Source organism: Caloenas nicobarica, chromosome 4 (genome assembly GCF_036013445.1).
Source record: "Caloenas nicobarica isolate bCalNic1 chromosome 4, bCalNic1.hap1, whole genome shotgun sequence".
In the NCBI taxonomy this organism is placed as follows: Eukaryota; Metazoa; Chordata; class Aves; order Columbiformes; family Columbidae; genus Caloenas; species Caloenas nicobarica.
The window spans coordinates 55,221,487-55,233,839 of NC_088248.1; the positions used below are offsets into that span (position 1 = coordinate 55,221,487).

Below are 12,353 nucleotides of genomic sequence, written 5' to 3' on the forward strand. Positions count from 1 at the left end.
GTTTTGGGGGGGTAGAGTGAGCTCTAGTCTGAGTCCAGAACGGGCCCAGGTGTCCCCCATCCTCCTGGTTTGCTCATACCTGGAGAATTAATTGCATATTTCATGAATTTAATCTTAAAATTCATTAAGATTAAATAAATCTTCATTCATTTATTCATCTGAGCTTCTTTCTTCCTTACTGATTAATCTTACTGAAGCATGCTGTATTAGTTTGGAGGCTTATGAGGGTGAGGTATTTGGTTTGGTTATTTACATCTGCCTTTTCCATGCAATCACGCTCTGTTGATTTGGTCACTAGGCTCATGCCCCTGTTCAAAATGCTAGCTGAATGTCTGTTTTATTGGATTCCTTCATCCCTAGGTTGCCCTGTATTGCTGTATTCTTCATGGCTTCTTTACAGCTTTCGTATCATGGAGAATATTCTCTATAGTTCATTTTTTATAATATTTTGAAGGAAGCTACAGTGTGCGGTATCCCTGATAACCATCCAAGGCATCTCTGGTTTAAAGGTGACTGACCTGTAGAGGTTTTGAAGTGTGCCAGTTTGCCCCTGTTACCAGCTCCTGAGATCTAAGCTTTCACCATCTGTCAATGTGCTGCACGAATTACTCTGCTTGCTGAGGAAAATAACTCAGCGGGGTAGAGCTCTGCAAGAGGTTTTGATATGAAGAGAAGTTGACAGTGAGGGTTCTGCTTCCTCTTTTCTGTGTGTGCAAAAGAGGAGATGCAGCTGATGAATTTCTAGAACATCTGTGTAACCATCAGAAGCAGACATGAAATTAGAAATGCAGAATTATTTAAACAGTCTTGCCTTGGTGAATATTCTGTACCGCAGATAGGCTGATTTCCTCCTAAACTATACAGTTATGTAAATATTACGGAAGTAAATTTATTTCAAGTCTGGACTGTTAAAAGTTTCCTTTCGTTGTGCTCTTAATACCTGCATTGTAGGGAAGTTTCATTAATGCTTAGAATTATGTAGCCTATGTTAGAAAACCTTGTTCTTTCTACTTTCTGAAGTAGTAAGTAATAAGGGGTTAGCAGCTCATGTGAGATTTCCCGGCTTGAAGATTACATATGTTTGAAATTCTGTTTTGAGGATGTTAACCGAGTATGCAGAGGACTTTTGCTGGTTCTTCGCTCAGAGATGAATTCCACGGACAAAAGGTGGGTTATATTTGCTCCATTATTTACATTTTTTCTTTTTGTTATATGTATTTTGGAATCCATCAAATCTCAGGTACTGGTGTTTCTTCGTTTTTGGAAGATATTCTTGCATTTTGAAATTTCAGTGAAAATGCTCATCTGTATGTGGAATTTCAACAAGGAAGAAAAAACCATTTTGTTCAATTTTCATTCTCAGCCAACTCTAATTTAATACCTTCATAAAAGAGTGTTGGAGCCATAACTGTTGATCCTGACTATTGCTTTGCTAGATATATCTGCTTTATTCTTTGACTGTGGCACTCTTCAGTGCTATACAGTGTGGATCATCCCTCGTCACAGTGTGTATAGCACAGCATGCACAGTAAATTCATAGAATGATAGAATGGTTTAGGTTGGAAGGGACCTTAGAGATCATCTCGTTCCAACCCCCTGCCATGGGCAGGGGCACCTTCCACCAGACCAGGTTGCTCAAAGGTTGCCCCAGAGCTGAACACAGCACTCCAGGTGGGGTCTCACCAGAGCAGAGTAGAGGGGCAGAATCACCTCCCTCGACCTGCTGGCCACACTTCTTTTGATTCAGCCCAGGAGACGGTTGCCTTTCTGGGCTGCAGGCGCACATACTGGGTCAAGTGGAGCTTCTCATCCACCAATACCATGAAGACGTTCTCCTCAGGGCTGCTCTCAACCCATTCTCCACCCAGCCTGTATTTGTGCTTGGGGTTGTCCTGGCCCATGTGCAGGACCATGCACTTGGCAAATTAAAACTCATCTGGCAATGAAGCACGGACAGAGAATCTCTTTCTGTATTTTTCTCCCTTCAGAACATTTGTTGCTTTGTTCCTGACGTCCCTTTTGTCCAGGGTGAAGTTCCTCCAGGTAGTTCCAGATCAAAGTTTATTTGATTCAAGAGGTTCTTTACCAGCCTGGACTATGAAGAACAGGGTCAGCTGCTCTTTGAAGGAAGCTGGATCAGTTTCCTTGTCTTGGTTCTTCTTGTGAGTGATACTGTGCTTTAACCAACCATCCCAGCTTTATTTCTATTCTGTGCTCAGATACCCTGCCACAACTTTCTGAAGGCAGAATCTGACCCCTCAATTGGATTTTATTGAGGCTGAAATCTATACTTCACTGGTTTATTCTTGTATTTCTTTTGGTAATATTAATGACACATTTTTGCTTGCTGAATTAAAAGAAATCTTGTTTAACCTTGGTAGGAGACTTGGAGAGGAAGGGATGAGTTTCGATACCAGTCAATCACATTATTAGGGACTAACACACATTATAGCCTCGAACCGAAAAACCAGGCTTTTTATTTTTATTTAGCAAAAGATTACACAGGTGCAGAATTTTAAAACTTTGTGTATTTTTTTTACAGACAAAATCAGCACAGGAAAAAAATTGGGGATGTTTGTCTCCTGAAACAGTTTATGAGTTGCTCATACTTGAGGTTGTCTGTGTGTTGTGGTAAATGCTTGACAACAGGAGAGTAATGCCCGGGTCATGGTTTTTCGTGATAGGGCCGATGCCTCTCCAAACCTACGCAGGCTGTTGATGGACACAGCCAGATGTTAGTTCTGCTGGTCCATTTTCCATATCCGCAAAAGCTTTCCCTCCCTGGGTATTTTGATCCTTAGAACTGGATTCATTGCTCCTCACAGTTTCTAGAGATGTTCCTTGTCAAGTTGCAGCCATGGGGTAATTTGGAAAACGTAGGAGATTTCCTAGGGCACCTAGAAAATCCTGGAGCCTTTGGAAGTGCCAGGTGTTTTCTCTCAGATTATGGGTAGCACTGCTTCATACACAGTGTCCGCTCATGCTGTGGTTTTCCTGATTGTAAGCTTTTGGCCAGACTGGCATTACAATATTCCTGAGACAGTACAATTCCTCCTCAAGGTTCTTGGCTTACTGGTAAAATGGACCCGTGTGTCTTTGCGCTATAGCAAAGACAAAGCTGATCAGCTTCTCTGGTCCACTGACCCTGAGGGGGTGCGTGGCCATGCCCTGGTCTTTGGGGTGTGAAGAGGAATATCCTTGGGCTCATCTGAACGAAGAACTTGCTTTTGCACCAGTTCCTGTGAGGGTCCATGGGGCTTTTGGAGGTCTGTCCCCAAATGCGTGTGGACATGGGGTGTATGGAAAGAGCAGATCAGAGGCTTGCTGTGTTCTCCTTTACTCCTAAATGCATTGATGTTGGTTTGTACCAGTTTTGTATTTTTTGAGGTTGTTGAGAAATTTGTATTGCCTAACATCTCTGGGGTTTTTTTTGGTTTTTTGTTTTTTTGGTTTTTTTTTTAACATGCCACTGAGTGTATTCCTCTCATTATGAAGGAATTAATTTCCATTTAACTGAGAAAATAAATAACTAGAATTAAAGAATGGGGCGGGGGGGGAGGAGGATTGGTAAGAATTTAGAACAAGTGCGTGTAAAAATAAAATTTTTATTACATACATTTTGTACTGAATTTCATTTTAGCAATAAAAAGCAAACTCAACAGTTCAACAATTTCAGCAAATTCCATGTGTTTTCTTTTCATAGGACTGGACTCATCACTGAGACATGTTGAACAGAAAACAAAGATATGCTTCAGTGTTTCTGTAAAAAAAAAAAAAAAAAAATATATATATATATATATAAACCTGGAAATCATAATGAGACCCCTTACGAATATCTATGTCTTTGCTAGTGCCTTTATATTCATGCTCTGGAATAATATCCAGCCAACTGTGGAAAATGAATTTATTGCAAATTATTCAAGCAGTTTGCTAACTAATGTTCCAAAAAACATTCCAGTCCATACTCAGATATTAGATTTATCACATAATAGGATCTCTGGACTTAGTATCTCAGAGTTTATTTCTCTTTCTGACCTTCAAGTATTAAATCTTTCTTGTAATCTAATTACGCAGCTTGACCTTAGTGTCTTCATTTTTAATGAAGATTTAGAATACTTAGATTTATCTCATAATAAAATTTTGAAAGTTTACTGTCAAACTCTTGCATATCTTAGACATTTAGATATGTCTTTCAATAAGTTTACTGCCCTGCCCATCTGTCAGGAATTCGGGAACATGTTTTGTTTGGAGCACCTAGGATTAAGCGCCACGGTGATACGAAGGTCAGACTTCAGGTATCTCACACATTTACAGCTGCGCACTGTCTTCCTAACCTTAGAAGACTTTTCTCTGTATGAGCCTCAGAGTCTGACAGCCTTGAATACAAGGAGCCTTCATGTTGTTTTTGCAGCAAACCAAAACTTCAGTTTTTCCCTCTTGTATGATGGAATGAGCACTTCAGAAAACTTAAAAATAGTTAACTTAAGATATACCTCAAGCTACAAAGACTTCCCTTCTCCTCCTTTAACGCTTCTGAAGAAAATCAAGACAACAGTTCTTATGCTAGACACTGTGGACTTACAATGGCCCATCATTTTGCAGATTTTCCTGCTTATTTGGTATTCCCCTGTGGAGCATTTGACTGTGACAAATTTGACTTTTCGGGGAGCACTGGAGGGGCTGGCCGAATATGATTTTCTACCTTTATTAAACTCTCTGGAACAACTAATCTCTTTGGATGGCTCCATGAAAGCACTAACTTTGGAGCATGTTCATAATAAGGTTTATTATTTCAACCAGGAAATTCTATACAGACAGTTTTCAGAGATGAATATTGCTAATTTGACAATATATGATGCATATATGCCGCACATGCTTTGTCCCAATAGAACAAGCTCATTTCAGTATTTAAATTTTTCTCATAATGCCCTGACGGATGAGTTGTTCCAGAATTGTGGCACTCTGACAGATCTGAAATTGCTTATTTTGCAGAGGAATAAATTTGAGAGCCTTCCCAAGGTAAGCTTCATGACCAGCCGTATGAAATCACTGAAATATCTGGACATGAGCAGCAACTTGCTGCGTCACGATGGAGCTGATGTGCGGTGCCGATGGGCCGAGTCTCTGACAGAGCTGGACCTGTCCTCAAATCAGTTGACGGATGCCGTGTTTGAGTGCTTGCCGGTCAACATCAAAACCCTCAACCTCCAAAACAATCAGATCGCCAGCGTCCCCAAGGGGGTGGCTGAGCTGAAATCCTTGGCAGAGCTGAACCTGGCGTCGAACAGGCTGGCTGACCTGCCGGGGTGCAGCGGCTTTAGTTCTCTGGAGCTCCTGAACGTAGAGATGAATTTGATCCTCACCCCGTCTGCCGACTTCTTCCAGAGCTGCCCCAGGGTGCGGGAGCTCCGAGGCGGGCACAATCCGTTCAAGTGTTCCTGCGAACTGCAGGACTTTCTGCGTCTGGAGAGGCGGTCTGGGGGGAAGCTGGCTGGCTGGCCGGCGGCGTACGTGTGCGAGTACCCGTCAGCCTTGCGAGGAACGCAGCTGAAGGATTTCCACCTGAGTGAGCTGGCTTGCAACACGGTGCTCCTGCTGGTGACGGCTCTGCTGCTGACGCTGGTGCTGGTGGCTGTCGTGGCCTTTCTGTGCATCTACCTGGACGTGCCGTGGTACGTGCGGATGACGTGGCAGTGGACGCAGACGAAGCGCCGAGCGTGGCACAGCCGCCCCGAAGGGCAGGAGACCGTTCTGCAGTTCCACGCGTTCATTTCCTACAGCGAGCGCGATGCGTTGTGGGTGAAGAACGAGCTGATCCCGAACCTGGAGAAGGGGGACGAGTGCGTACAACTGTGCCAGCACGAGAGAAACTTTGTCCCTGGCAAGAGCATCGTGGAGAACATCATCACCTGCATTGAGAAGAGCTACAAGTCGATCTTTGTGTTGTCTCCCAACTTTGTGCAGAGCGAGTGGTGTCACTATGAGCTGTATTTTGCCCACCACAAGCTATTCAGTGAGAATTCCGACAGCTTAATCCTCGTTTTGCTGGAGCCGATCCCTCCGTACATTATCCCTGCCAGGTACCACAAGCTGAAGGCTCTCATGGCAAAGCGAACGTACCTGGAGTGGCCGAAGGAGAGGAGCAAGCGTGCCCTTTTCTGGGCAAACCTGAGGGCAGCTATTAGCATTAACCTGCCAGTGGCTGATGGAAAGAGGTGTGGGGAAACAGACTGAGAATCTTTCTAGTGGGGTTTCTTCTGGTTTTTCTTGGCGAAGCAATAAATATGTTTTGATTTCCGTTGGTTGTGAATGTATTTAACATTTTGCTATAGAACCTTGTTTCTACATGATTATCTATGCTACCGTCTAACTATAGGCAAAATTCAACTTACCTTACTGGAAGTCTCTTGAGATTGATGCAGAGATGGCAAATCACAAAACAGTTTGTTTGTATGTGGATTTTGAAATACAGCTTGAAATATTGTAGTGAATTTTTCTCAGCAGAATAAAATCTGGAGCAGTTGGCATAGTCACGTGGTAGAGTGCTTGAGTTGCTACAGAGTTTGCGGAACTGCATTAATCACAAGGCTTAGGCAGCTTGTTCACAGGACTCCTTTTACTAAAGCCAGTTTGCAAGAAAGAAAATTTTGCATCCTGAGAAGACGTCTAGAAGTCCAGAGCTTGAGATGGTTCCTGGGTGATGTTTTCTCAGCTTCAGTGAAGCTTAAAAGGGTGGGACCCAGATCCAGGACTCTGTGAACATCCAGCACAGGTAGAAAAAAATGGCCATGCCACAAAAGAGGACTGAGTGAGAAAGAAAGTTTTGTGTGTGTGTTTTTGGTTTGTTTTGGTTTGTTTTTTCTGAACAAAAGAAAAAAAAAGAAAAAAAGAAATATGAGCTACTTCACCTTTTGGGGCTCATAGTTTGGCACTGCTGTGAGGGAGCAACAGTGAATTGACAATCAGAACTCTAATTCCCACCTTCTGATAGAGTCCTGGTAACATTTTGATCCCGAGAGATACTCTGACCAAAGGGACTAAGAGGGTGTCTGCACTAACAGAACTACGTTCACCATCATTGGCTATATCTTGAGTAACTCTGGACTTCTCTACCTCATGCTTTTTTTTTTTTTTTTTAAGCTTTCTACTTTTTTTCCCCCCCTTCTCATCCATATAGCTTACTTTACGCTTATTATTAAAAGAATCTGTCCTTTTTAGCCAAAAAAAAGGTATCTTTTGCAGCACAGCTATGAGTTCTGATCAGAAAGGCAATGACCAGTCAGCAGCTGAAAAATTTTACCAGCTCTTGGGACATCAGGTAAGACCCTCTATTCACGGAGTCAGAATGACAAGCTACATTTACAGTATTTGCTCTCCTTTATAGAAATACAGCAGGCTCCTCTACTTCTGCTTGTGCTGGTTTGGCTTCAAGAAAACATGACTGGGCTCTGGCAGATATTCACAACAGCCAAAGATGATGACAGCAAACTTCCTCTTTGCCCCCAGAAGGGGAGGTGTTTGCCATTATTATTAACAGAAGATTTTAATTTTGATTTTTTTTTTCCTGAGACCTAAACAGACTGAGGTCTCTTGGCTTGAAGTCTTGAACTGTGAGCGACTGTTCATGATTTGCAGGGGAAAGGTCAAATTTAACACCTTTAGCTCTCTCATCTCACTTAGCCTCAAAGTTAATGTAACACACCTGTTACCAAATTGCAGGCATTTCTTTCAGGACTGTGGAAACAAATGTTTTCTGTGGTGCCTCCTTCCCCTCCATCTAATGCCTCAGTGTATGACTCATTTAACCCTTAGAAACTGAAGATGAGCAGACTCAGCTTGGTTTGCCTGTCCCTTTCATGCAGCCAGGGACAGCTGGATTGTTACATGGTGCCTTGGTTGAAAATCTTTGAAAGCCTTAGAGTTTTAGGTCAGTAGCCCGTGAAACTTCTGTAATACAGTAACATCCCCTGTTGTGTGTGAAGCTTTAGGAACTCATGTGGCTTCTCTGTCGGCTGGAGGACAGAGAAATCCTCTGGAAGTCAGAGAGTGCAGCAGGAATCCTTCCTGTTGCTCAGGTGGGAGCACATAGCTGTTGCCAGAGATTAATTCTTTCTTTCAGGAGTGGAAGGTTTTAGCAGCGGTTTGCTTGTGACTTTGGAAAGAACTTGGGACGTGTGTGACCTCTGGCAGTGTAGCTGGTGCGATCATAAGCAGAAATATATAGTTACAGGTTTCTGCTATATGTCCAAAATACTTGAGTGAATAATATTGGAAAGGGAGGCTTGTAATGAGCGTGAGGAGCAATTAAAACTTGTACTTTGGAACCAGAAGCCCACATACTATGAGATTTTTGTCCACGATATGTGCCAGATAATTGACAAAACAGCTATATGTACAATTCATTACTACAACTAGGTTCTCTGATTCCTCAGGAAGGAGTTTCTCAAGTGATACATATCAGAGTATTTCAAACAATTATTTTAGCCTCTGCCATGTTCTGAACACTTTCTATAGAAATAGTTTTAGCCCACAAAGAAATTTTTGCTGTATGCGGGGCTATGTGTAGTCTCACGGCTCATGTGAGCCACTCTGTCTGGACGTTTTGAAAAGTAGCTGCCCTTTTCTGTGCACCCTGGCGATGTGAGTCTGGTTCTGCTCTGAAATCTGTAACTGCTAATGCACTCCAGTTGTCAGAAAAAGGGAGTGTGTAAATATACTCTGATATCAGATACTATATCAGAGCAGGTTCCTGGCATTTGACTGGTCATCTCGGTGACTAGCAGGAATGCTATTTTTGCATACATAATAATATCAACAAACAAGATTGATAACATGGAGGTGAAACACCCTCCAAAACCTAGAAAATGTGCAAAATGAAGTGAAAGTGTAAATGTTTTGAAGTAGTGTGCGGTATAAAGGAAACTGGACTGCAAGACACTGGAAGTCCTGACACAATGTGGGTTGCCCTGTTGAGAGCTCGGCTATTCTTTCGCTTTAGAAATGTTACAAAGCATCACCACTGAAGTTCAGCTGCAGAGGGTTAGAGCAGGGAAAGGCACTCAAGGGAAAGAATGGGACTCTGTGGGAGGTGAGGCATTCTGCTGAAGGCAAGGTTCAACACCTCTCTGAAACCCATGCTTTTACTCAGGGCTTCAGTTTGGCTGGTTTTTCTTTCTGAAACATTTACCACAATTGACTATAATGCTCATTTGTAGTCACTGTTTGGTCAAGAGGAAGCAGTGTTGATAAACCAATAAATAAGAAAGTTCTGTATTCTGCAAGGTGGCTCTGTGTTACCAGTTTGGTTTCCACAGCTTTGGTCCTTGTGTCTATTTATGCCCAAGCAAAACAAGCTTGGGCATAAATGCAATACAATCTCTGCTCACTTTGACTTGCGATGGCATTTAGCCCCTGTTTCACCTACTTGATGCTCAGGGTTAAGTTGTGACAATGAGAGCTGCAGCTGAAGATAAGGTCCTTGATATGACCAAACACTGGTTTTGCAACCTTTAATAGTCGTATTAACTTTTTGTGAGTGCTTGGATGAGTCCGTCTGCTCTGGCTATGCTTTAACTTGGTGTTTCATGCACGTGAGTTCCTTTCTGCAGTTCCAGTTGGAGAGATTTCTTCACACCATTGGGCCTGGTGCTGGTCCTGAGTAACTTCTGATACCCAACCAAGTGTAGCCGCGGTTCCTCTCTGGGTGAGTAATCACAACATACAGGCAGAAGTGTGAAATGTACCTTGAGGAAAGGCTGTTTCTGCAGATAGGTGCTCACTGATAGAATCAGCTGCGAAGAACCTCAGCACTATGAACTTCAGAAATGGAACAAGGTGTGTGCCTGAGTGTACACGTGCTGACTGTGGAAAGGATGGTGTTTTGCTGGTACATTTTGGGGTGCATGAACAGAAATACACTGCTTTTTAGTTTTCGCCTGTTGTCCAAAATGATTTAATCAGTAAATTGAAACCTGCCCCAAAGGAAGCTTTGCGAAATTGGTAAGTAAGAATAACATTGTGCAGTGTTCCTAATGATTTATCAGAGGTATTCAAGAGTATTGGTTTCATTTTAACTAGTTACAAATTTGTCTTTATGGCAAACTGTTTATTTGAATATATTTTAAAGTCTCATAAATAAGCATGGTAAGGAAATTCAGCATGTTACAACTGAAGGTGTAGATAGAATATTTTTGCTTTTTACAGCTGTGTGTGCACTGGAGTCAATTCTAATGAAAGCTGATGGTGTGTTTGATTTTGTCCATGCAGCAAAGTTTTTTCATGGATCATACTGGAAGTAAAACTGCCGCTGGTTTGCATAATTTTGGTATTATTGTTCTGTCAACAAGTGCCTTAGACTATTCATTTTCATGGATTAATGCCCAGCAATGGAAACTTCTCCTTTAACTTGACAAGACAGTATCAGCTGACAAGCAGACTCTTGCTTGTCTTGCTTCTCCCTATGGAGAAACATTTGTAATCTGTGGTCTTGTCTTGGGTCACAGATGTCTCAGAGTTTTCTGTAATGTATTACTCAGATTTGCTGCACCAAGGAAAGTAGAATGGTTTCAGTTCAGTTTCAGTTCAAACTATCTTACTCATCGACCTCAAAATGAAAAACAGAAATTTTCTTTCAGCAAAGGGTGAAATTCTTCTTTACAAAATGGAAAAGGTAGTTGCAAAAGGAAAGTTTCAAAGGATTCCAATGCAAGCTTGAAATACAACTAGCACTGCTATCTAGAATAAGTTTTCAAACTTCTCAGTTTCTTTAACTGAATCCCTTCCTGCCTCCAACTCTCCTCCAAGGCGCTGTTTTGTTTTGGGGGGGTAGAGTGAGCTCTAGTCTGAGTCCAGAACGGGCCCAGGTGTCCCCCATCCTCCTGGTTTGCTCATACCTGGAGAATTAATTGCATACTTCATGAATTTAATCTTAAAATTCATTAAGATTAAATAAATCTTCATTCATTTATTCATCTGAGCTTCTTTCTTCCTTACTGATTAATCTTACTGAAGCGTGCTGTATTAGTTTGGAGGCTTATGAGGGTGAGGTATTTGGTTTGGTTATTTACATCTGCCTTTTCCATGCAATCACGCTCTGTTGATTTGGTCACTAGGCTCATGCCCCTGTTCAAAATGCTAGCTGAATGTCTGTTTTATTGGATTCCTTCATCCCTAGGTTGCCCTGTATTGCTGTATTCTTCATGGCTTCTTTACAGCTTTCGTATCATGGAGAATATTCTCTGTAGTTCATTTTTTATAATATTTTGAAGGAAGCTACAGTGTGCGGTATCCCTGATAACCATCCAAGGCATCTCTGCTTTAAGGGTGACTGACCTGTAGAGGTTTTGAAGTGTGCCAGTTTGCCCCTGTTACCAGCTCCTGAGATCTAAGCTTTCACCATCTGTCAATGTGCTGCACGAATTACTCTGCTTGCTGAGGAAAATAACTCAGCGGGGTAGAGCTCTGCAAGAGGTTTTGATATGAAGAGAAGTTGACAGTGAGGGTTCTGCTTCCTCTTTTCTGTGTGTGCAAAAGAGGAGATGCAGCTGATGAATTTCTAGAACATCTGTGTAACCATCAGAAGCAGACATGAAATTAGAAATGCAGAATTATTTAAACAGTCTTGCCTTGGTGAATATTCTGTACCGCAGATAGGCTGATTTCCTCCTAAACTATACAGTTATGTAAATATTACGGAAGTAAATTTATTTCAAGTCTGGACTGTTAAAAGTTTCCTTTCGTTGTGCTCTTAATACCTGCATTGTAGGGAAGTTTCATTAATGCTTAGAATTATGTAGCCTATGTTAGAAAACCTTGTTCTTTCTACTTTCTGAAGTAGTAAGTAATAAGGGGTTAGCAGCTCATGTGAGATTTCCCGGCTTGAAGATTACCTATGTTTGAAATTCTGTTTTGAGGATGTTAACCGAGTATGCAGAGGACTTTTGCTGGTTCTTCGCTCAGAGATGAATTCCACGGACAAAAGGTGGGTTATATTTGCTCCATTATTTACATTTTTTCTTTTTGTTATATGTATTTTGGAATCCATCAAATCTCAGGTACTGGTGTTTCTTCGTTTTTGGAAGATATTCTTGCATTTTGAAATTTCAGTGAAAATGCTCATCTGTATGTGGAATTTCAACAAAGAAGAAAAAACCATTTTGTTCAATTTTCATTCTCAGCCAACTCTAATTTAATACCTTCATAAAAGAGTGTTGGAGCCATAACTGTTGATCCTGACTATTGCTTTGCTAGATATATCTGCTTTATTCTTTGACTGTGGCACTCTTCAGTGCTATACAGTGTGGATCATCCCTCGTCACAGTGTGTATAGCACAGCATGCACAGTAAATTCATAG

At 41.8% G+C, this 12,353-nt stretch overlaps 1 protein-coding gene across 1 annotated transcript; it reads left to right on the forward strand.

Moving 5' to 3' along the window:
* Positions 1-3,816: 3,816 nt before the first annotated feature.
* Positions 3,817-6,468, forward strand: LOC135988167 (toll-like receptor 1). The gene has a single exon (XM_065633899.1). The coding sequence runs from the start codon at positions 3,817-3,819 to the stop codon at positions 6,232-6,234; it is 2,418 nt and encodes an 805-aa protein (XP_065489971.1). The 3' UTR covers positions 6,235-6,468.
* Positions 6,469-12,353: the final 5,885 nt, after the last annotated feature.